At 39.2% G+C, this 26533-nt stretch overlaps 1 protein-coding gene across 4 annotated transcripts in view; it reads right to left on the bottom strand.

Annotated features, from left to right (window-relative positions):
- EEA1 (early endosome antigen 1) overlaps positions 1-26533 on the bottom strand; it is a 164759-nt gene that overhangs the window by 8996 nt on the left and 129230 nt on the right. For all 4 annotated transcript variants that reach the window (XM_080659758.1, XM_080659757.1, XM_080659759.1 and 1 more), the window contains 5 exons: positions 23393-23723; positions 21955-22056; positions 19348-19542; positions 8853-9035; positions 812-997 (listed from right to left, as the gene is read on the bottom strand). In XM_080659758.1, the coding sequence (XP_080515884.1) occupies positions 812-997; positions 8853-9035; positions 19348-19542; positions 21955-22056; positions 23393-23723 (997 nt within the window). The remainder of the gene's footprint in view (positions 1-811; positions 998-8852; positions 9036-19347; positions 19543-21954; positions 22057-23392; positions 23724-26533) is intronic.

The following is a 26533-nucleotide window of genomic DNA, read 5'->3' as shown; positions in this document are numbered from 1 at the left end:
TATTAGAGTTAGAAGTAAACTAAAACAAGGTCTGACTAATGTACAGTCCTTGCAATTAAAGGCCTATAAATTATAGTTCTGTCAGAATTTTCTAAACTTGAAGCACAAATCATGAATTCATTCCAGCTTTACCAGCCTCACAACCACAAAAAAAACTACCTTAATTTTTTAAATTAAAGGGAATTTCAAGAATTGTACAATTTACACATACCAAGCACTTCAGGAATTGTACACTTCAGAATAATATCCTATCAGCTAATGGAAATATGATTTCAGTTATGAAAAACATGAAAAATGTTCCCTATAATCTGAATTTCTCTTTCATAAAGAACTTTAACTGATTTTTAAACACACTGGTCATTTAATACAATATTTTAAACTTTATAATATAGCATCTTTTATATAAAATATACTCATACTTCCCCTTAGAAAAAATCTAGTTCTCAATTTTAGGAATTCTTAAGTTTGAGAATTCTTTTCAGACCTTTTATTATCTCACTCCTACATCCAGAAGACAGAAATCGTTGAGGGGCTGTAATACATGTTTTTGAATAACCAAGGGTCTAGGTTAGAAAAATCGATTAGTTTGTAAAACTAAAAATAGCAGAAATAAAAATGGATAGAAATGAAAGAAGTACGTCCTAGAATTAAAATTCCGATGACCAAAACTGTTTTTATCAGAAGCTATAAGGCCATCTGAGAGAGCTGTTGAAAATAGAGGTGATGCCTTATTGAGAGAAAAGGTTTGACTGAATGGCCTCAATGGCCATGACAACGCTAAGATTCTGGATTTAGTCAGAAAACGAAATACCTTTTCTTTCTGAATATCTTGTAGTGCTGCACTCTGCTCCTTTAACTGCTGTTCTTTCTTTGTTGCATCCTGCTCCAAAGTAGCCTTGGCAGTCTTTAGTTCTTGAATCAATTTATTTTGGTTTCCAATTTGATTTCTGTTTGAGATTAAGTCCTCCTGTGCTAGAGAAAGCTTCTCTTCTACAGACTTATAAAAAAAAAAATTTCCCCAAATTATTATATGCCTATTTTTTCAAATTTCAACAGAAACATAGTAATTAACATAAGCAATAAACTATAAAAGATAGTATGTATACCCTTCGGTAAGATCACATAAAAGAGAAAAAAATGTCATATAATTAATTATCTTGCCTATGGAAAACATTTACAGCATAAAATACTGAAGAATTCCAAAACCTCTAGAAATAATGTATAAGTTGTTATTGGCTAAGTGTATGCAGGAATATCAAGTAAGTAGAGACCATATCAAACATAGTCAGAGAATACATATGTGGTTAGAGAGAAGACATGGAGGACATGAAAAAAGAGATTGTATAGTTAAATGCTAAGTTATGTGTACATACAGGGTGGGGCAAAAGAAGGTGTACAGTAGTGAGTATGCAAAACAATTTATTCTTATATTATTATTAATTATTGTATATTTTCTATACAAACAACTGCAAACCTACTTTTGCCCCACCATGTACATGTTTTGTAGGAACTGTGATGTCTGACATACTAAAACCTTTTGGAAGTAAAAACAAAACTGTTATTTCACATCTGCCAACCTGATCAAGTGAACTAAGAGGAAAGTCAACGAGACACCTGAGGCTCTATTTCTGAGAAGGCCATCACCACCTCCTCTTAACTTACCACTTGTGTAGCAGCAATAGTGTTGTCAGTTTACACAGCCCATAGCTACTGACTGTTCTAAGGCCCAAATATTCTGAGAAGCCGATAGGGGAAAGGGAAAGCTTTTTGACCTATTAGGTTTCATTTGGGGGCAGATATGGTAATAGGTGGGTAACAGAAATGGCAGGAACTTTGTCACTCTCGTTTGCTATTGCTAAGAAAAGAATCCACAGGGAAGGGAATTAACTCGAAGATCTTTTCCACCATCTAGAAGAAGTTCATCTTTCTTATTCTAGAGATTTAGTATCCTTGAAAAGGAAGCAGAAGATATAATTCAGGTAGCATCCCTGCTGATTAGACATGGCTATAGTAAGCATTCAATAAAAAAAAATATGAAAATAAATAAAAACATTATTTAAGAGACTTCTTAAGTTTCCTGAAAGAGAAAGTTTACTCCTTAATTCAGTTCAGAAGTCTTTCTGATGTAAGTTAAATTTCCATTTTCAATAGCTTCCAGTAGAACACATAAAACTAACCCTAAGTCTTCTTTTTCAGGGAAGACCTAAAGTCACCTAGTCCTTTATTAATCAAGCAGCTAACCATTAATTAAGTACGCTATTGAAGTATACTGGAGGGTATAAGATGGTCCTTGACTAAAGAAGATGACTATGGCCCTAACCAGTTTGGCTCAGTGGATAGAGCGTCGGCCTGCAGACTGAAGGGTCCCAGGTTCGATTCCGGTCAAGGGCATGTACCTGGGTTGCGGGCACATCCCCAGTAGGGGACGTGCAGGAGGCAGCTGATCGATGTCTCTCTCTCATCGATGTTTCTAACTTTCTATCCCTCTCTCTTCCTCTCTGTAAAAAATCAATAAAATATATTTTAAAAAAAAAAAGAAGATGACTATGTAGCCTGAAAAACAGAACCAGAATGTAAAACAGAAGTTAAACAAGGTTAGTAAAGCATTCACTATATGCCAAACACACAGAAAAATGTTGAGTGTGAGAGCTTTCTGTAGAATGTGATTACACAAGGCTCCATGGTGAACGTGAAAACTGACCTAAGTATCACAGGAAGTGAGAATGATTTCAGATAAAAGGAAAAAAATTTGACAATGCCTAGTCCATACCAATTGTAATTAGGTGACAGAAGCTAAAGAATACCAAGGCTTGCTAGAGCCTGAAAGTTACACTACCCCAATCTTTGACCACAAGAATTCCAAAATGCACATGACTTTATAAGCCTCCAAAATTTTAAACTCACAAAAAAACAGTTAATAAATCTTTAAAGTCAAGTTCAAAATCTGGACCAGATTTTTCTGAAGATGCCAAGACATATTGCTCTACCTTGCCTCTGAATATTCATCTATGTCATTCAGTGGCATGTCCCCATATATTTTAAATATTCCTTTCATTCATATTGCAGACCATGTTATTTTCACCTGCTAGAATCTCTTCCCTTAGGGCTCCCATTCAATGGTTTAGTTGGGGCTATCTTTAACCCATCCACTCCCACTGGAATAGGCAAATCCCTGAACATATCAACTACCAACCTTGACCCTGAATGAAGACCCCAATCACATTATAGTGCTACTAGAGGCCTGATACACAAAATTCGTGCAAGGGGCTTGGCCCTCGCAGTTGCCCCAGCTGCCTCAGCCCTCTGGATGGTCGTTCTGCTATTCTGTCTAATTAGCATATTATCTCTTTATTATATAGGATAGCTAATGAATAATTTCTGCAGTATTCTGTAATAGCTATTTCTATTTTGTCCATTCAACAATTTTCTCCTTTAAAAATTTTTATTTTTTCTTGATGATGGGTGAAATGACATAAGGAAGAGTACTAGGCTAAGAAGATTTATATTAATTCTGAACTTACCCTAGAATTTCACTTCACTCAGGGTGGGAGATTTACAGTTAAGTTCCACTTCAACCTTTCCTCAACAACAAATAGCACACAGCACAGCCAATTTGAAATCCAGACAAACTTAAGTATTTCATAAATAACCCAGCAGATGGGGCTAAAGGCATAGATTAGGCCAACCCACCATCTTCCATTCTACTGGTGTCTTGGTGTACACCCTCAGCCCACAGATGGCAGCCTTGCCTTAGACAGGTGTCATGTTACAAGGTTCTGAACCTCTCCTCTTCTTTCTTATACACAACAAGATCATATAAAACCACTGAAGCAACAGAAAAATAATGGCTGATGACTATCTCTTATTCTGGCCTATAATATCATTTGAATTTCCATAGGAATTTACTTCTTTTAAAAAAAAATTAACTTCCTAAGTAATTCAGATAATTCTCATTTTGGAAGCATTAATACAGAATTCATCACTACTCTATTTTATTAAAAAATTCTAGTGAATTTATGATAAAAGAATAAAAGGCTATGAATCAGAATAACTGAAATCTAATCATGGTTCTGTAATTGTGCAACACTAAACTTGTCACAAACCAAGCCAGGCCTCAGTCTACACAAGGAAGGCCTTAATCTATACAAGGAAGCTCTAGAATAGTGGACTACTGCATGGTCTCTTAATAGTTGTAAAACTCTACAGCAGACTTAGCCCTCTGTCTTTCACTTTTTACCCATATTTACATTTGAATGATTCTTTTATGTACAAAAATATTAGTACTGCCCGGCCGGCATGGGTCAGTGGTTGAGCATTGACCTATGAACCAGAAGGTCACAGTTTTGTGTTTGTTTGTTTTTAATATATTTTTTTTTATTGATTCCAGAGAGGAAGGGAAAGAGATAGCGAGATAGAAACATCAATGATGAGAGAGAAACATTGATTGGTTGTTTCCTGCATGTCCCCTACTGGGGGGGATCGAGCCCACAACCCGGGCATGTGCCCTTGGCCGGAATCAAACATGGGACCCTTTAGTTCATAGGCCAATGCTCTATCCACTGAGCCAAACCGGCTAGGGCAAGAAGGCCACAGTTTGATTCTGGTCAGGGCATATGCCAAGGATTGCAGGCTCAATCCCCAGTAGGGGGCGTGCAGGAGGCAGCTGATCAATGATTCTCTATCACTGATGTTTCTACCTCTCTCTCCCTCTCCCTGTCTGAAATCAATAAAAATATATTTAAGTATACATGTGTGTATGTGTGTATAGATACACATGTAAGTATATGATGTAGCTTTCAGGTATGATAAAAACAGTTGTTGGCTTAATGAAAGGATATTGATTTAAGAGATCTAAGTCCTGTTCCTATGTTATGTTCGTGGGTAAATATTTTAAAAAGGGTGTGATTTCTATAGGACTTCTATGAGTAGTCAAGTTTCATTTCCTCTATCAACTAAATACCCTTTAAATTCATCCACATTCTCCATCCTTACTATTACCAGCCCAAGTCACCATCATTTGCAACTGGACTACTGCAAAGTCTCTTCTCTAGTCTCTACATTCCACCATGTTCCCCTACAATCAATACATCCCTTATCCTATAGCCAGTCATTGGCCTAAAATACAAATAGTGGTTCCCTACTACCTTTAAAATAAAGTCCAAACTCTTCCACAAACCTTCCCTGATTTTCAATAGTGTTATAAAGAAAAACATAAATAGGCCTTGGCCAGGTAGATCAGTTGGTTAGAGCAGTGGTCGGCAAACTGCGGCTCGCGAGCCACATGCGGCTCGCAAGCCGCAGTTTGCTGCTCTGTTGACTAATGAGTTTGCAGACCACTGACCTAGACTCTCGATTCCAATAATTACAGGCTGTTGTTCCTTGTGATTAAGCCCCTACCAGTGGTCGGCAAACTCATTGGTCAACAGAGTGGCAAACCGCGCCTCGCGAGCCGCATGTGGCTCATGAGCCGCAGTTTGCCGACCACTTAGAGCATCATCCCAATAGTCAAGATTGATCTCTAGTCAGGACACATACAAGAAGCAGCCAGTAAATGCATATATAGGTAGACCAACAAATCTCTCTGTCTCTTTCTCTCTTTCTCCCTTCCTTTCTCTCTAAAATCAATCAATAAAGTAAAAAAATAATAATAATTTAGCCCTAGCCAGTTTGGCTCAGTGGATAGAATGTTGGCCTGTGGACTGAAGGATCCTGGGTTTGATTCCAGTCAAGGGCACATGCCTGGGTTGCCAGCTCAATCCCTGGGGGGGAGTGCAGGAAACAGCCAATCAATGATTCTCTCTCATCACTGATGTTTCTATCTCTCTCTCCCTCTCCCTTCCTCTCGGAAATCAATAAAAATACATTTTAAATAATAATAATAATAGTTTAAAGCTATGTAAAGAGGATATGTTTCAGGTGTGTTTTTTTTTTCTTATAACAACTCTTACTAATTTTGAACTTAACTAATCTATCTATATAAAACCCTAATATGCAAATTGACCAAATGGCATAACTACCGGCAGAACGACCAGTCACTGTGACATGCATTGACCACCAGGGGGCAGGTGCTCTACTCAGGATCTGCCCCCAGCCTGCAGGCCCTGACTGGCTGTGGCAGCGGGGGCAGGGCCAGTGAGCGGGCAGTGCCAGGCTAAAGCGGGTAAGAGCAGGGACCCCAATCATTCTGCTGGTTGCCCCACAGATCAGCCCCGATTGCCAGCCAGGCCTAGGGACCCTACCCATGCACAAATTTCGTACACCAGTCCTCTAATATATATATATATGTAATCTATCTGTTGGCACTACAAAATTATTTTACTCAATTTCCTTTTTTTAAAATATATTTTATTGATTTTACAGAGAAGAAGGGAGAGGGATAGAGAATTAGAAACATCAATGAGAGAGAAACATCGAGCAGCTGCCTCCTGCACACCCCCTACTGGGGATGTGCCCGCAACCAAGGTACATGCCCTTGACCAGAATTGAACTGGGACCTTCCAGTCTGCAGGCTGATGCTCTATCCACTGAGCCAAACCGGTTAGGGCTCAATTTCTAATTTTTGTGTCAAATCATTAGTCACCACTGATTCCCTGCAGACTGTATGTATTGAGCCCTTCTGTTTCATCTTGTCTATCTCAGAAACCCTTTCTGTTCCATCCTCTTTAACCGCAATCCTAGTTCTAATCAACTCCCACCTTGATTACTGGAATGTGTGGTGGAAGGAAGAGAAGATAGCCTGTTAACTAATCTCTTTAACACTAGTTTACCCCAGGCACAATCCCAGCTGTCTATAAACCACTTCCAGGCCAAGTTGCCTAAATAACTATTTTCTTCATTTTACTCCTCTTCATTTTCCCCCCAAATGTAAAGTCCAATCATCCTTACTAGGCATCTAAGATACTTCATAGTTTGATCCAAACCTTTTTAACTGTAGCTTCTAAACACAAACCAGCACTCTAGCAAGACAATTATGTTAACTGTCTCCTGGCTTTGCTCATTCCCACTGCAGCACCTTTTCTCAAACGTGCCCCTGAGTGAAATGATCTTTCTCAAGACAGTCTCTGTATTCAAATTCCATGTATCCTTCAGGACCTGGTCCAGTTCTACCTCCTTCATAAAGCCTCCCCTATAGTAACAGCCTATGAATAAAATACAGACCTAGTATATTTACATACATTACATATATAAATACTCTATGATTTTCAGAATTTTTAATAATGCACTTTAAATTACAAACAAAAACTCAAACACAAAACACAAATATTACATTTCAGAAAAAAGAAAAAAAGAGGAACACAGAACTGGCTTATTCTTCTATGGGAGAATATAAATGTTCCATTTTCCTTAGAAAACTGATACCTTAATGTTACATAAAAATTATTTACTCTTTTTCCATATACTTCATTTTAATAAACATGATACTTTATCTAATCAAATAGTATTCCATATCTATACTAATAAAAGGGTAATATGCCCTCACCGTAAGGACCAAACAGCAGGCTGCATGGGGTGACCAGGCTGGCAGGGGGGGCAGTGAGGGGCAACCAAATGACTGAACAGCAGGCTGTGTGGGGTGACCAGGACAGCAGAGGGTGGCAGTAAGGGGGTGACCAGGCCAGTGGGGGGGGCAGTTGGCAGCAACCAGGCCAGCAGGGGGGGCAGTGAGGGGTGACCAGGCCAGCAGGGGGGGCAGTGAGGAGCAACCAGGCTGACAGAGGGGCAGTTGGGGGTGACCAGGCTAGCAGGGGGGCAGTTGGGGGTGACCAGGCCGGCTGGGGGTCAGTGAGGGGCAACCAGGCAGGCAGGGGGGCAGTTGGGGGCAACCAGGCCGGTTGGGGGGGGCAGTTAGGGGCTACCAGGCCAGTGGGGGAACAGTTGGGGGCGACCAGGCCGGCAGGGGGGGGCAGTTAGGGGCAACCAGGTCAGCGGGAGGGAGGGGCCAGTGAGGGCGACCAGGCCAGCGAGGGGGGGGAAGTTGGGGGCAACCAGGCCGGCAGGGGGGCAGTTGGGGGTGACCAGGCCAGCAGGGGGTCAGTGAGGGGTGACCAGGCCAGCAGGGGGGCAGTTGGGGGCGACCAGGCCGGCAGGGGGGACAGTTAGGGGCGATCAGGCTGGCAGGCATTGGTGGTTAGGGGTGATCAGGCTGGCGGGGGGGGGGGGTCAGTTAGGGATGATCAGGCAGGCAGGCAGGTGAGCAGTTAGGAGCTAGCAGTTCCAGATTGTGAGAGGGATGTCCGACTGCCGGTTTAGGACATCCTAAACCGGCAGTCGGACATCCTCCAAGGGGTGCAGGCTGGGCTGAGGGGACTCCCTCATGCATGAATTTCATACACCTGGGCCTCTCGTGCTTAGATAATTAATGCTAAATTTACTTTGAGCTATAACCTCCTAATTTTAACCATCAGGCATTCCAGTAGTCTTAAGAAGGTAACAAATATATAAAACTAAAGTCATATTACCTGACAGGAAACAATAAAACTGCTTTCATTTTCACAAGTAGTTTACATTTAAAACTCCTTAGATTTTTTTAACTGTAGGACATTTTAAAGTTTTTATTTTACATAAAGATAGCAAAGTCCCTAGATAAGCTAATATGTTAGCAATTAATAAATTGCCACATTTTTACTATTACAGGTGTTATTTAAAAATGCATATACTTATAGATGTATTTTGTTATAAGATAATTTCATTTTTAAAATGCATGCTACTCCAAAAATAATAATTTAATAGAAAACAAGTGCAAAATTCCACAAATATTAACATTCCCTTGCCCATTTTGGTTGAAACCCATCATTGAATGAATGTCTATAAACAACTTACTGATTTTTATGAAAAAATATAGATTACTATACCTTAAGATCTTGCCTTGTTGCAAGAAGTTCAGATTCCTTCCCATAGAAATCAGACTGAAGCTGTTTTAGGTTTTCCTGACTTTTTTCATACGTTTTTTGTAACATTGACATTTTCTCCTTCTCTTTTGCAAGTTCCTGCGCTGCTTGGGTTAACTGCTGCTGTAGTTTATTCTCAAGCTCTGTCTGAAACATACAATAGCTATTTAAAATGGTATGCATACCAAAAAATCAGTTACAAATATAAAATGAAATCCACACAATTAAGAAGATTCCTGAGGACAGACTAAACTGCATCCATGCCCTATAATTATTCTACTTTAGTAAAGAGTAACATACTTACCTTATAGTTACAAAGTTAAAGAGTTACAAAATCCAACAAGTCCCAATTTCAAAACCAAAAAATTAAAAAGCAATTAAATAAAGAAAAAAAGCATTTCACTGGGAAGTCCTAAGTATCAAGGTCTAAGGAAACTGAGGGTAATGACCACATTCTGATGGAAGATGCAGTGCTAAAGGCTGTATGTACTAGGAGAAGATGATATAGCTCGAAATTAAACTAAAGGAAATTACTCCATGAAACAAATTAAAAAGCCATTACTGTGTTGAAGTTATTGTTTTTTCTCCTTGAAATTAAAAAATAAATTAGGAAATTACTCCAGGTCATCTTTATTAACATCAAGGTAGAAAAGGTCCAACTCCTCCAAACTCCTAAGTTGTCTTTAGTTTTTAAGAAGACTCAGTAGCTATGCACAAATTATGGCATAATTAAAATGCATGTGTGCACAGTATTAAAATAAGAACTTGGCTTTTAACTATACCACTTCAAATAAACTGCTATTGAGGTCACCAGTAACCATCTTGTTCCAAAATCCAATAGCTATGTCTTTGTCCACATCTTACTTGACCTCCCACAGTATTTGAAATACTTGATAGTGTCCCCTCCTACAAACATTCTTCAACCGGGTTTCTGGGCACCTATGTTTTAGGTTCTCCTACCTCACTGGTCATTGCTTCTTAAAATCTTTTACTAGCTCCTCTTCTTCTGTTTGACTTCTCAACATTATAGAGCCCAAGTTTCCGTCCGTGGCCCTCTTCTGTTCTATACTAGAGGCCTGGTGGATGACATTCATGCACTCGGGGAGGGGGGTCTCACAGTCCAGGAGCCCTCAGGGGATGTCCTACTCATGGCAGGAGCAGGCCTAGCCACAGTCGGACATCCTTAGTGCTGCTGCAGAGTGGGGCCACTGCTCTCTCCAGTCGTCAGCCTGACTTGTGGCTGAGCGGCGCTCCCCCTGTGGGAGCGCACTGACCAATAGGGGGCGCTCCTGTGTTGAGCATCTTCCCCCTGGTGGTCAGTGTGTGTTATCGCGACTGGCCATTCAGTCAATTTGCATATTAGCCTTTTATTATATAGGACTAGAGGCTCGGTGCACGAAATTCGTGCACAGGAGGTGTGTCCCTCAGACTAGCCTGCACCCTCTCCAATCAGGGACCCCTCGAGGGATGTCTGACCACCTGTTTAGGCCCGATCTCGGTAGGATCAGGCCTAAAAGGGCGGTCGGATATCCCTCCCACAATCCAGGACTGCTGGCTCCAAACTGCTCACCTGCTTGCCTTCCTGATTGCCCCTAACCACTCCCCTGCCAGCCTGATTGATGCCTAACTGCTCCCCTGCCAGCCTGATTGCCCCTAACTGCCCTCCCCTACAGGCCTGGTCACCCCTAATTGCCCTCCCCTGCAGGCTTGATCGCCCCCAACTGCCCTCCCTTGCAGGCTGGTCCCTCCCAACTGCCCTCCCCTGCTGGCCATCTTGTGGTGGCCATCTTGTGTGTTGGAGTGACGGTCAATTTGCATATTACTTTTTTATTAGATAGGATAGAGGCCTGGTGCATGGGTGGGGGCCGGCTGGTTTGCCCTGAAGGGTGTCCTGGATCAGGGTGGGGGTTCCCTTGGGGCATGGGGTCACCTGGGCGAGGGGCTGGTGGTGGTTTCCAGACCAGCCACGCCCCCTGGCGACCCAAGCGGAGGCCCTGGTATCTGGCATTTATTTATCTTCTATAACTGAAACTTTGTAGCCTTGAGCGAAGGCCTGGGCCGGCCAGGGTGTGCGGGAACTTGGCTTTCTCCATTGTCGGGGAAACCCAAGCCTCCTGCTCGCTCCGTGGCTGCATCCCTCTTGGTTGGGTTAATTTGCATACTCGCTCCTGATTGGCTGGTGGGCATGGCTTGTGGGTGTAGCAGAGGTACGGTCAATTTGCATATTACTCTTTTACTAGATAGGATAGTCTCTATCTCTAAGATCTCAACTAGACTCAAGGCTTTAAATATAATTTATTGCCCAATTGGTGTGGCTCAGTGGTTGAGCATCGACCTATGAACCAGAAGGTCATGTTTTGATTGCTAGTCAGGTCATATGCCCGGGTTATGGGCTCAATTCCCAGTGTGGGGCATGCAGGAGGCAGCCAATCAATGATTCTCTCTCATCATTGATATTTCTATCTCTCTCCTCCCTTCCTCTCTGAATCAATAAAAAATATATTTTAAAAAAATCATTTATTTTAGCTTTAACCTCTCTGCCTAAACCCTGGGTTCATTATCCAAGTACTTCCTTGGCATCTCTACTTGAATGATTGACAGATAATCTATCTCAAGCAGAATTCTTTATTAATGACAGCAAACCTGCTCATCAAAAATCTACTACTTCCCCCAATAAATATGGTCATCCATCTACTTGCATAAGTCCCAAACCTAGCGTTATTCTTGATTCCTCTTTCATCATCTCTTACCATCTAATCTATCAGCAAATCCTGATGACTCAACTTCCAAAGTATATTCTCAAATCATCCACTTCTAACACTTCAGTTCATGCCATCATCATGTACTTTCTGAACTATTGCAATAGTTTTTCAATGCCTTCCTTGCTTGCTTTTTTATCTCCCTTTAGTCAGGCTGTACGATTCTCTGCTCAAAATTCTCCAACTGAGTCTAACCGTCCTTAGAATAAAATATATCATTCTCTGTTATCTTATAATCAACAGGTTTGCATGTATATGCTTTGGTCCCTATCTACTTCTCTTGAGCTCACCCCATATCACTCTTCTTCTTTCCCATTATATTTAACCTCTATTAGTCTTCTCTTTTTGGAAATACCAAGCTTGTTCTAGCCTTGAAGTCTTTGCATTAGTTGTCTCCCCTGACCTTTATATTTCATGCTAGAGGCCCGGTGCACGAAATTCATGCATGGGGTGGGGGGGGGGGGCGGTTTCCCTCAGCCCAGCCTGCACCCTCTCAAATCTGGGATCCTTCTCACAATTCAGGACTGCTGGCTCCCAACTGCTCACCTGCCTGCCTGCCTGATCACCCCCTAACCACTTCCCTGCCAGCCTGATCAATGCCTAACTACTCCCCTGCTGGCCTGGTCCCCCCTAACTGCCCTCCCCTGCCGGCCTGGTCACCCCTAACTGCCCTCTCCTGCAGGCCTGGTCCCTCCCAACCGTCCTCCCTTGAAGGCCTGGTCCTCCCCAACTGCCCTCCCCTGCAGGCCTGGTTGCCCCTAACTGCCCTCCCCTGCAGGCTCAGTTGCCCCCAACTGCCCTCCCCTGCAGGCCTGGTTGCCCCTAACTGCCCTCCCCTGCAGGCTCAGTTGCCCCCAACTGCCCTCCCCTGCAGGCCTGGTTGCCCCTAACTGCCCTCCCCTGCAGGCTCAGTTGCCCCCAACTGCCCTCCCCTGCTGGCCCGGTCACCCCCTAACTGTCCTCCCCTGCTGGCCTGGTTGCCCCCAACTGCCCTCCCCTGCAGGCCTGGTCTCCCCAAACTTCCCTCCCCTGCAGGCCTGGTCCCCCCCAACTGCCCTCCCCTGCAGGCCTGGTCCCCCCAACAGCCCTCCCCTGCAGGCCTGATTGCCCCCAACTGTCCTCCCTTGCAGGCCCGGTCCCTCCCAACTGCCCTCCCCTGCTGGTCTGATCGCCCAAAACTGCCCTCCCTTGCTGCCCATCTTATGGCAGCCATCTTGTGTCCACATGGGGGCGGCCATCTTTGACTACATGGGGGCGGCCATTTTGTGTTGGAGTGATGGTCAATTTGCATATTACCTCTTTATTATATAGGATATTATCTCAAATCTTTAGAAAGGCTTCGTTGATCACCCAACCTTCAATAGGACTCTGTCTCATCACTGTCTTGCACATCACCTTGTTTAGTTTCTTCCCCCAAGAAAGTGTAAGTTCTATGAGAACAGGTTCCTTGTCTGTTCATGGCTATATCTCTAACACCCAGAATTGTGCCACAGCATAAAATAGTAATATTTCTTGAATAAATGAGTGACAAATAGATTTTAAGTAGAAAAGCCTGAAATGTCTAAGGGACTATTGTAATGGTCCCGATAAGAGAAAAAGACAGTCTGGACTAAGCCTGTGGCAGTGGAAAATGAAAAGAGGGGATGGACAGAGACCAAGGAGGCAGACTGACAGAGGGTGGTGCTCACTGCCTATAGAGGAAAATGGGTTGATTTCCCCCACACAATATCTGGTAACATCCCATGTCACCTTCCTTTCATTTCCTATATTTTAGATTTTTCATAATGAAGAATTCCTAGACATCTTTTTCCTTGTTGAAGACTATACTCTATTTACACATTTTCTTTTGTAGAACATTGCTTCTTTTCTTTAACATTTTTCACATATCTACTGTTCCTTAGTAACTTTTACGGCTTTCATCTAAGCCCTCTGCAAAGTCTCAACAATGACCATAATGGCCCTTCAGGCTTATATTTGGGTCTTCGTTATCTTTACTCTGTCAGATTGACTCACTCATTCATTTAAAAAAAAACTGATAGTTCATTTGTGAAAAGACACAGTTCTCTGACTTTAAGGAACTCAAATCTAATAGTGGGGAAGTTAAATTAAAAAAAGAAAAAGAAAAAGAAAAAAGAACAGCCCTAGCTGGTTTGGCTCAATGGATAGAGCATCAACTTGCGGACTGAAGGGTCCCAGGTTCAAGTCCACTAAAAGGCACATGCCTGGGTTGCAGGCTTGATCCCCAGTTGGGGGTGGTGCAGGTGGCAGCCAATCAATGATTCTCTCACATCATTGATGTTTCTATCTCTCCCTCTCCCTTCCTCTCTGAAGTCAATAAAAATATTAAAAAAAAAACAAACAGATCAAGTCAACAGTTTGATAATTGCTTTAACAGCAGTAAAACTAAAGCCCCAAAGAATACAGAAAAGTCAATCTTTTGCAGTTTATCCTTTACAAACTGATACGTTTTTTTCCTCAAAAAACAAAACAAAACAAAAAAACAGGTCTGAACACATTCCTCCCTCATTAAAAAGTTTTAGTCCTCCAATATTAAAATTTTTAATTGGAAATAACTATACATCTACTGTGATTTGGATTAATCTAATTTTGTGGCCTCAACTCCCCTCACTTCTCTACTTACCACACACTCCAATAGCTAATGTACTAAATGTTCAAACTTTGCTAATATTATTTTCTGTCTTTGAAATGACTGACTTCCATCTTTTCTTAACCTTGCAAAATTATAATCATCTTCAAAGGCCCAGTTCAAATGCTAGCTCCATTAGAAAGGCAGTCACAATTTCCACTAAATTCTAATTTTTCTTATATTTTGATTCAAGTTCTTATTTCATTCTCCTCTATTTATTAGAGTTTTCTTTTTCTTTATATACCTGCTCCCTCATCCGATATAATAAAGAGGTAATATGCAAATTGACCCTCACGCCCTTGCACAGGATGGCCACCCCCATGTGGTCAAAGATGGCCACCACAAGATGGCTGGCAGGGGAGAGCAATTGTGAGTGATCAGGCCAGCAGGGGAGAGCAGTTAGGGGCGACCAGACTGGCAGGAGAGGGCAGTTAGGGGTTACCGGGCCTGCAGGGGAGGGCAGTTGGGGGCAATTAGGCCGGCAAGGGAGGGCAGTTGGGGTGATCAGGCCGGCAGGGGAGCAGTTAGGCATTGATTAAGCTGGCAGGGGAGTGGTTAGGAGGTGATCAGGCTGGCAGGCAGGCGAGCGGTTGGGAGCCAGCAGTCCCAGATTGTGAGAGAGATGTCCGACTGCTGGTTTAGGCCCAATCCCACAGGGGTCAGGCCTAAACTGACAGTCGGACATCCCACGAGGGGTCCCAGATTGGAGAGGGTGCAGGCTGGGCTGAGGGACACCCCCGCCCAGTGCACGAATTTCGTGCACCAGGCCTCTAAATTATAACTTACTTAAGAGTAGGGGACCATATCCTATTCATCCTGCATTCCCAAATTAAGTTTTGAATAAAGTGAATGCAGAAACTATTGACCTATAGCCTGCTTGCTGAATTCTTTTTTTTTTTCTTTTTTTTTTTAAATATATTTTATTGATACTTTACAGAGAGGAAGGGAGAGGGATAGAAAGCCAGAAACATCGATGAGAGAGAAACATCGATCAGCTGCCTCCTGCACACCTCCCACTGGGGATGTGCCCGCAACCAAGGCACATGCCCCTGACCGGAATCGAACCTGGGACCCTTCAGTCTGCAGGCCGACGCTCTAACCACTGAGCCAAACCGGTTTCGGCTTGCTTGCTGAATTCTTGATCAGTGGCTCCTAAACCATCATATATATGATTATGTATATATACAGATATATACATACACATATATGTAATTATATGTAAATACATGTAAATCAAAATATGATTAGATGTAAATATATACATAGAAAATATGTATGTTTTATATATATATGAGTGTATACATATACAATATACATCCACATACATTTAAACATTATGCTTGGTTTTCCTATTTCAATGTGGACCACTGATAGCTTTGTCACAGATCATCATTGCATGGCCTACCATGAACACTGATACTCTTAGATCATAGTTTGCTATACTTTCATATAATATCCAACATACTGCACTGGGCACAGTACTAGGTGCTTTAAATAAATACATTATCTCAATTATTATAACTCTATGATCCCATTTTATTTAGCTCAGAAAGATGAATCACTTCTCTGTGAGCATAAACCTAATATATGTTACATAAAATTTAAATTCAGATTTGTTTGGCTCTAAAATTTATCTTTTTTCCATGATGCTACACTGCTCCTCAACAAAACCTAACTATTCTTGCCTTTCAATGATTCTCTAGTTACTTTAAATTTCAAATCTAATTTACAAAGACTAGTTATCCACCCAATACTCCCCAAAATGCTGTCTTCCCAAGGTTAAAAATTGTATTCCTTATCCCATGATGGTTTGGCTCAGTGGATAGAGCACTGGCCTGCGGACCGAAGGGTCCCAGGTTCAATTCCAGTCAAGAGTACATACCTTGGTTGCAAGCTCTTCCCCGACCTGGGCCCTAGTCAGGGCTTGTGCAAGAGGCAACCAATCAATGTGTTTCTCTCACAGAGATGTTTCTTTCTGTCTTTCCCTCTCTCTTACACTCTCTCTAAAAATCAGTGGAAAAATATCCTTGGGTGAGGATTTAAAACAACAACAACAAAAAATGCATTCCTTATTCTAGCATCCATACAGTAACATTAGTAAACTACTATCATGGCTGAACGTTCGTGTCCCCTCTGAAATTCATATATAGAAATCCTAACCCCCAATGTGATTGTATTTGGAGGTGGTGCCTTTGGGAAGTCACTAGTTCATGAGGGTGGAGCCCTCATGAATGGAATTAGTGCCCTTATAAGATGAAATATAAGAGTGATAATCTCTCTCTCTGCCATATGAGGTTATAGTGAGAAAGCTGCTGCTATAAACAGGATATGTCAGATACCTTTATCTTGGACTCCCCAGCCGCCAAAACTGTGAGAAATAAATGTTTATTTTTCAAGCACCCAGTCTATGGTATTTTTGTTATAGCAGTTGGAACTAAGGCAACTACTAATAAGAACATCCTATCTAATAAAAGAGTAATATGCAAATTAACCATCACTCTGTGACAAAAATGGCAGCGCCCATAGCCACAAGATGGCGGCGCCTAGTCCTCTCAGCCCCGCCGGAGTCCCCCAGTCTCAGGGAGGGCTGCCGCTGAGAGCCTGCAGAGTAAGTGGCCTGGCGGAATGCTGCCCAGAGGCCCTCCTGACCCTTTATAAAAAACAAAAACAAATTCACTACCCACGGCCTGATCCCCTCCCAGCAACAGCAGCCTGGGCTGAGTTCTCAGCCTGGCAGGGGCGCATACTCCCACGGCGCGATCCCCTGCCAGTAGAGGCAGCCTGGGCTGGGATCTCAACATGTCAGGGGCACGCACCCCCACGGCACGATCCCCTGCCAGTGGAGGCAGCCTGGGCTGGGGTCTCAGCCTGGCAGGGGCATGCACCCCCATGGCGCGATCCCCTCCCAGTGGTGGCAGCCTGGGGTCTCAACCACTGAGTCATACCAGCCAGGCAGGCATGGAGGAATCTTAAATGCTTCTTTTTTTAAAAAAAAAATGTATATTTTATTGATTTTTTACAGAGAGGAAGGGAAAGGGATAGAGAGGTAGAAACATCTATGAGAGAGAAACATCGATCAGCTGCCTCCTGCACACTCCCCACTGGGTATTTTCCCCCAACCAAGGTACATGCCCTTGACCAGAATCGAACCTGGAACCCTTGAGTCTGCAGGCCGATGCTCCATCCACCTAGCCAAACCAGTTAAAGAAAAAACCCTATCTAATAAAGAGGGAATATGCAGGGGAGGGCATTTGGGGGTGACTGGGTTGTCAGGGGAGGGCAGTTGGGGACGATCGGGCTGGCAGGGGAGCAGTTAGGGGCAATCAGGCAGGCAGGCAAGCAGTTGGGAGCCAGCAGTCCTGGATTGTGAAAGGGATGTCCCTCCACAGGGTTCTGGCCTAAACAGGCAGTCAGACATCCCCCGAGGGGTCCCAGATTGGAGAGGGTGCAGGTTGGGCTGAGGGAATTTCGTGCACCGGGCCTCTAGTTTCTTATAAATCTCATAATCCTAAAGTGTCATGTAGTAAAGCCATGCAAAATATAGGCAATATTAATCTTAAATCTGAAAGAAATTTTATTGTAACCAATAATTTAATGAAAACAAAAGTGTGCTAGAAAGAGTTTTTTTCAATTAACTAAGTTATGATGCTATAAAAACAAAGATCTAGGGAATACTCAGATATGACACTAATAGATTTGGGGGAGAAATGACATCAAGATATCAAAGCAAAATAAAATAAAATAGATGGTAACATTTTTCCAAAAATAAAAAGATATCAAAGCATATAACAAAATATGTATTATGATAATTATATCCTGACCTATGATTATATATAATAACACAAAAAAACAGATAGAAAAATTTGTCTACTCTTGTTTTATTATTAAAAACTAGAGGCCTGATGCACGAAATTCATGCAAGGGGCTTGGCCCTCGCAGCCCCTGCTTCGTCAGCCCCTGCTTCGTCCAGAAGGTTGTCCGGAAGTATGTCCGGAAGGTCTTTTGGCTGTCCAGTCTAATTAGCATATTACGCTTTTATTATTATAGATTATTCTTTTTAGCCTGGCCAGTATGGCTCAGTGGTTGAGCGTCGACCTATGAACCAGGAGGTCATGGTTCAATTCTTTGGTCAGCCCAAGTTGTAGGCTCGATCCCCAATGTGGGATGTGCAGGAGGCAGCCAATCAGTGATTCTCTTTCATCATTGATGTTTCTCTCTCTCCCTCTCACCTTCCTCTCTGAAATCAATAAAAATATATTTTAAAATAAATAAATAAATAAAATAAAAATTATTCTTTTTATAAAATAGCATAATCATAATTACAAAAATAGTGGTCAATGTAAAATATATATTTGTAGAATTAATATTTTTCCTCTAGTAATATGACAGCTACCACTTAATATATGACATGTTTTATTTTTTTCTACATAGTAGTGATTTTAATTCTCTCTTCTTCATGGGACACTTAATATGAATATACCAAAAGTAAAGGAAAATTCATTTTGTTAAAATATCAAGTATGGTCCATTTTTATGAACTCTTGATCTAGACAGTATTAAAACATATTTAAGAATGAAAAATAGATGCTCAACAACAAATTAAAGTAGGTTTGGAAATAGAAACCATTATGATAACTTAAAATATCAAATAATCATAACTTCATAAAATCTACACTACTGATTTTTTTAATATATCCAATTTTGTGATTTTTATTCTTGATTATTTTCTCTTAATAAGAATAATTTACTTTTAAATACACTGGAAATGTATTAATCATCCCTATAATAAGTGTTATATATTATTTTACAAAAAGATCCTTTTATGTATATCAGAAAAATGATTTATTCTAGAATTTTAAATAAGAATTATCTGACAATGATTATAAGTAAATTGGAATCTAGACTTAGATATTTAATCATATAATTAAGCACTTTTATACATTTAACTTAGAAATATTTTGAGTATATATAAATATTCTTCTTTGCAATTCATGTGTTAGTTATATTATCTTATAGTTTTTCTTCCCAGAAAAAGTAAACAAACATATCATTACCTTCTGTGAGACAGCAATTTTAACTTCTTCTTGGAGTGCTTCAATTTGCTTTTTCCTCTGTTCAGTCAATTGCTTTAGGTCATTTATGTTCCCCTGAAGTTGCTGTTCTTCTTTTTCCTTTTGTTTTAAATTATCCTGGGCCTGTATGACTTGTCCCTGCATTGAATTGAGTTCCAACTTCAACTGATGAGAAGTCTGTAAGAAAAGAAAATCCGTTTGCATTCATTTATTCATCAAACACACATTTGCTGACTACTACTTGCCAATCACTATTCTAGGTAGAAACTACTGAGCCTATTGGCCACAGGTAATCAGTAGTGAACCAAAAAACAAAATAAAAATCCTTGTCTTCATGGAGCTTTCATAACTGAACTATTCACTATTAGATGACACACTGGATTAATCTTTAATATTTACTTAATCCTAACTTCCTTTTAAATTTATGATTTATGTATTTGGATAGAGCTTGTAAATGAACTAGACAAGTATTCCCTTGTGTCATAGAAAATAAGAATACCAACATCAATCTTTAGATTGCTAGAATGTCTATTGTCTTTCTAGAACACAAAAACCCTTGATATAAGGGGCTAATTCGGGCAAAGGGGTGTCCATTAAAGCTGAAAAATCTATTATATAATAAAGTAGTTTTTCCTAATGTTAAAAAATTGACAAATTAATCTGTTTTTACTTATGTAGACACGTTTGTGTAATTAAAATTAAATATGTATGAAAAGTTTAATTTCACAGAAAAGTTTTCTATATGTATTACTGTAATTTTAAATTTATACTGAATAGGTCTAGTAAATGTGTGCATTCACTAGTCACCATGAGTGGATGAGATGTGGCTTAGCACACCTTGAAACATTGGCTGGCATGCATTAAAAGTGCTGCAAAAATTCACACCAAGTGATAGCAGAACCAATTACCATGCACGATGCAATGTGATCATGTGCTAATCATTCGCTGAACAGTGTTTATGGATGGTGACTCTTAGATTTAAATATGTAGACTATAATTGTAGATATGTAATATTTATTTATGGCAGTGAAATTACTACAGTGTTTTTTCCAACATATTGCCTATTCACAAAAATTTGTTAAAAATAACAGTGAATTCATAACAAAACATAACCTGTTAATTTAGGTAAAAGCAAATTTTGGTTAAAAGAATTTTAAAGTTAATAGGGTGTTAATTTTCACATATGACATATGGACCGGAAATTTTGTCCATTAAATCCAAAGTCTGTTAAATGGAGGTCTGCAAAATTAAGGGTTTACTGTATTCTCAAAATGCTAACTGAGCCTGCTGCCCAGGTTAATCAGAAAGAATAACTTCATATTAACTATGACAAAAACTAAAATTGCTTTGGGAAATACGTTTAGAATCTGTCTGATGACACTAAACCACACCACACAATAGTTTCCTCATTTAGAGAAATGGGACATATTTTGCCACTACTTTGTTTTTACAATCTACTAGCATATATTTCTGTTCAAAATTAGATATCGTATATAGAAGTCACATTGAGGTTCCTCTGTGGCCAAAGTGAACTAACACTACCTCCTACACTTCCAGCCAAAGTCATGTTTTAATGTTTTATGTATATTTCATTAAGAACCTAAGCATTTGACCATATTCAAAGTTACTTTTTAAAAAGTTTCAGTACTACATATGGGTGCTTCAGCTATTTCCAATGCAAAGGGAATATTTTTGTGTAAAATAGGGGTCAGATAATGTCACAATAATGGTGATTATGTTGTGATAACCAGTAATTAAAAAAAAAACTTAGAGTGAGCATTTATTTTATTCTAATCAGTGTTCTAAGCACTTCAAAATGTATTAACCCATATATTTCTCACAATATTCTTATGTCATAGATTCTTATTATTAGCCTGGTTGTACTGCTGAGGAAACTGGAGCACAGAGAAATTAAATAACCTGCCTAAAACAAGGCAAGACAGAATAACTAATAAGTGGCATAGCCAGTAAGTATTTCTGGACAATCTGGATTCAGACCTTGAGCAGTAAGCCACCATAATTTCATATTAAAGACTTGTCAGGAGTAGGTTTTGCTGCTTTATCAACTCAGATCGCTAGAAAGCTACATACCTGAACTCTAGTTGCTAGAGGTATGTCTTCAGAGAATTACAACTATATATTATAAGCATTTATTTACTCATTTGCTTGTTTGTTTTTGATAGAGAGCAACAGAAAAAATCTCTATTGTTATTCAACCAATATCATATGTACCAATATAAATGTCTATGAAATAAATAGCCCTTAAAAAGTCATTTCTATGGAAAGCCTATCAAGATTTTTTCCAACACTAATTCCTAATTTAGATAATCTAATAACTCAATAGTTAGTTGACTCAATTTTCCATCTTTAATTATAATTTTCAATTATGGGCCTTTTATTATAAAGTACTTTAAATCTTTTTAGTAAGAGGTAGAACATAAATTATAGTTTTAAACTATGTATATATGGTTTATATATTTCAGAGAAATAAACCTTCCTTTGACTTAAGCATCAGTGTGAAAATATTTTTTAAACATAAAGGCCTTTTATGCTTTACATATTTTATGTTATATAAAAAGAAAATCTTACCTCCTTCTCTTTTTCAAGTGACTTTTTCAGTTCATTCTGATCCTTAAGTGTGCTTTCCATCTGTACTTGAAATTGATGCTTCAATTCTTTGCAAGTTTTTTCCTAAAAAAATGGAAACTATATTATGCAGAAAATATTTGTAGTAAGTATAGGAAGTTTGGTTCATAAGCTTAGTTAAGATCCACACAAGGAAATAAACTAGAATCACTGGTGGTTTAAAATGGGATAGAATTTTCCATTTCAGTTATAAAAACAAGCAAATATTATAGCAATAAAAGTAGAGAGACAGGAAAAGGCTAAAAGTTTCTATCATCAATCAACAGTTTCAATAAATGTTTTAAATAACACATAGACAATATTTTAGAATGTTTTTATAACACAAAATTAATTATAATTAATTAACTTGTCACGTAATTCTTAAAGTAGAATAATGGGCTTCAAGAAGTGAAAGCAAAAAGAAATTTTAACAGTAATTATTAAAACAATAAATAAAAAATAATCACAATTTAAGAGGGAAGAAGTACAAATAAAAGATGATTTTACCAAACAGAAAGAAATATAAAAGTAACATACTAGTATCATATGTTTTTTATACTACTAAACACTTTCACTCTTAAGAACAAAAGGATATTACTTACTCTGTTATTCTGTGTTATTTCGGGTTAAAATATTTCTGAGAATACATTCCCCTTTAAGCATTTCCTAAGACTGTGAGACTTTTTTTCTCTGTATTTTAAGTAGGTTTTATGGTATCTTTAAGACATGGTATTATCCAGAGTTTTAGAATCTATATATATAAAAGCCTAAGCGACCAACCAAACAACCAGTCACTATAATGTGCACGGATCACCAGAGGACAGATGCTCAACATACAGGATTAGGCTCCCTCCTGTCTGGATCGGGCCTGCAGGGATCAGGCCAAAACGGACTATCCGACATCCTCCGAGGGGTCCCAGATTGCGAGAGGGCGCAGGCCAGGCCGTGGGACCCTACTGGTGCATGAATCCGTGCACCAGACCTCTAGTACTCAATAAATATTAGAATGTTTATAGTACCAGAATTAAGAGTCAAGCTCTTTCTTGTCTTTTGTCTTTTTTCTTTCACAGATATGTGAATAATGTTTCAACTAGTAGCTATATTTTCTGTGAAAATGTCTCTAAGGACAAACCTGCTTCAGTCTCTCCCAAATCTCACATCATACTAGCAATAAAATAAGACTGTACATTCAATTGAAACCCTGGGTCTTTGAAAAATTACACATGCACATGCCAATATCTTTTCCTCAGGTTAAGCAATCCCAATTCCTTTCCTGATAAGAATTATTTAAATCATTTACATATAGGACAAAATGTCAACAGTGAATTAAGTAGAAAAATCAGTACATTTTAGTTAAAAAAAAAATTACTTCTACCTAAAAAAGTAAATGTAAACAACTAACCAAATCTAATATAGCAGCCTTTCCTTTCTGATTTTCCTTTTCAAATTCACTTTTGGAGTTCTTCAAAGAATCAGAAACTTTTGATAATTTCTCTTTTGCTGCAGAAAGTTCTGCCACTAGAGTTTCTTTCTCCATCTTTACTTTTTGTAGTTCTGCTACTGTGGTTTGAATTTTGTTATTCAATTCCTTGTGCTGCATCTTTGCATCTTGACTTAAATTTTCTATTTCTTTTTTGAGAATTGTTTTTTCTTCCTCTTGCTTGGTAAGCATTTGCTTAATATTTTCAAGGGCTTCAGACTTTTTCTGTAGGTCCAACTTTGTACTGGATACTCTAAATAGACAAGAAACTATTTTTTTAAATGATTCATAATTTACCATCCCTAAGGTAGCATTAAAATTAATAAATTATTATTGAGTTTTAAAACTTTCTTGTGTACTTAAGAAGTAAAAAAAATTAAATGTCATAAAATCACACAACTAAAAAATGCTTTAAAACATATATTATGATCATTTAACAAACTTGATTTTTCTCAAGTCAAATAACTCAATACTATCCAAGCCTCCTGACTTAATTCAGTCTTATCCACAACAATGGATCAAAAATAAAATTAAAACTGCATATAACAGACCCTCTAGTCTATAATAGCCAGAAACTTTCCTATTTATTGAGTTATCCCCCAAGCACATAGAGAACTTTGCCTCTTTCCTTGAAAACATAAAACACATTAACCCAGAAAAAAATAAATTTAAAAAAAGAAATATTTCATTTCAAACAAAGAGGAAAGACAAATGATTTACTTTAATCCCAGAGTTTAGCAGATTATACAAGAGATTTATTATCATTTGTTCCTTAACATAAGTTTTCTATCCCTGAATGAATAAAGTACAATAATGAGGAAATATAGATATAGCTTTAGGAAAATTAAACTAAAGGCTTTTATTATTTTCATAAAAGAAATAAAATTATATATATAATGCATCAAAAAACACATATTTAATATCAAGCATTTTTCAAAGTGAAAATAAAACCAGATGCAAAGTACTAATATTTCTTGAATGCATTTCCAATGTACTTTATAAACATAAATTCAATAATATGGTAAAGAGGGGTTGTTAAAAGATGTACTAGCCACATATTTCTCAGAAAATGATAGAATAACCAGAGGAAAAAACTGGTAATATTACAGAAGATTAGAACATTATTAACCACCTCGACCTAACTGATATTTATAGAACACTTTACCCAAAAGTGCAGAGAACACATATGTACACATAAAAAATTAAACAAGATAAACCATAAACTGGGCCATAAATAAGACAGTTTGAAAAGTCTCAATTTTACAGAATATTAGAAATCAATAACATATCTATAAAAGCCCCAAACAGCTGGAAAATAAACAACATATATATTTCCAAATCACCCATGCATCAAAGAAGAAATCACAAATGACATTAGAAAATATATTAAACTCTACAATGAAAATACATTGTCCACTGTGAGTTGAAGAGAAAGAGTTGAATGCCTAGATACAGATGGGCCTTGAGAAAGGGGAGCCCTGTACTCCCTCAATTAGGGGTGAGGTTTAGGCAAATCCCAGACATGTTTATGCAGCCCTCCATTTCTAGCACTCTAGGTATAAGAAATGTTTGCATTTCTTATTGGGGTAGGAAAACCTTAGTACTAAAAGGTTTTCCTACGCCAATATGATGTGGAAGCCTCTGAGTGAGTTCTTAACCATGAGCATAGAACACAGAATAGAAATGGGCCCATTTCCATTAAGCCCATTAGAAAAGAAAAGAACCATAGGTCTATAGGGCCCTTGGGAAAGAGAACAAGAACCAACACAGAAGTGATCTTCATGAATCGATAACTAAGTTCCAGAAGTAATAAACCAAGCATTCAGTTGGTGATATAAAGATGTGCTCTCCAAATACATAGGCATTGGAAACTATGATGCTAACAGTGAGAAAAAATGTCATTTGAGGCACAAAATGTAGCTCTATATCCTCAAATTTAAATTATCAGGACCCAATTTACTAGATGTGAGAACAAGAAATTTTCATCATCACTTCCAAAACAAGAATGAAAGCATGAACTCAGGAAACAACATACTAACTTTGATGTGTTTTATTTAATTTCCCAGAAGGTCCTTTTCCCAGGCTCTCAGCCTCCAATTTTACTACTGAGAGTCAAGGAACCTAATCCCTTTGACACAGATGAAGTCTGTCACCTCAGTCAGAGTGGCCTACATGGCATTTAGAGACAAAGACTATGGAAGTGTGACTGCTCACAGCCTTCCTATGAAGAGATTCAAATGAATGGGGTGAAACTGTTTCTATCCATCAAAAGTCTGGTGAGTTATGTGTCCACTGAAGATCTCATAGGAAAATCCAATCCAACCATCAAAATCAAAGACAAGCTAGGCAAGAGACTAACTCTACCTTGGGACTAAAGAAATATGTCTCAGTTCAGTACTTTTATGGCTATATGGCATGTGTCCAGCCAGAGGCACATACCCTCTCAGCCACCAAAGACATTTGAAATTTCATTTATCAATTAACATTTTAGGATCCCAATATCTTTTAAAGACCCTAAAAAAAAAAAAAATTAACCACCCTTATACTCTGCCATGAACCCACTGAGCACTTAGTGCAAATGAGAAATAGGATAAACTCTATAAAGATAATTTATTCCACCTATTGAAAAACTCATACTATACTTATTTTATTAGAATAAGACATATAACTACCATCTTCAGTCATCTGACATCTATCACTGACAAAAAGCAAAGGGGGTGAGGAGCTGAAAAAAACACTACAAAAGGTAGACAGCCACAAGGAAGCTTTCACATTAAGAAGCTATAAAGAGGAGAAACCAAGATGGTGGCATAGGTAAACACCTAAACTGCTGCCTCGCAAAACAATTTCAAAACTACAGCTAAAAGACAAAACGGACATCATCCAGAACCACAGGAAATCTGGCTGAGTGGAAATTCTACAACTAGAAGGAAAGAGAAAAGCACACGAAGACTCAGAGGAGCTGCAAAAGGCTGAGGTACAGAGACGTACGCAGGGAGAGGACTGACGACTGAGTGCGTGGCTGGCTTTCTCAAGTGGGAGGGAGACGGAAGCTCCTGACTG

The sequence above is a fragment of the Plecotus auritus genome (genome assembly GCF_963455305.1).
Source record: "Plecotus auritus genome assembly, chromosome: 3".
NCBI classification, from domain to species: Eukaryota; Metazoa; Chordata; class Mammalia; order Chiroptera; family Vespertilionidae; genus Plecotus; species Plecotus auritus.
This window is presented reverse-complemented; position numbering and strand designations above follow the sequence as displayed.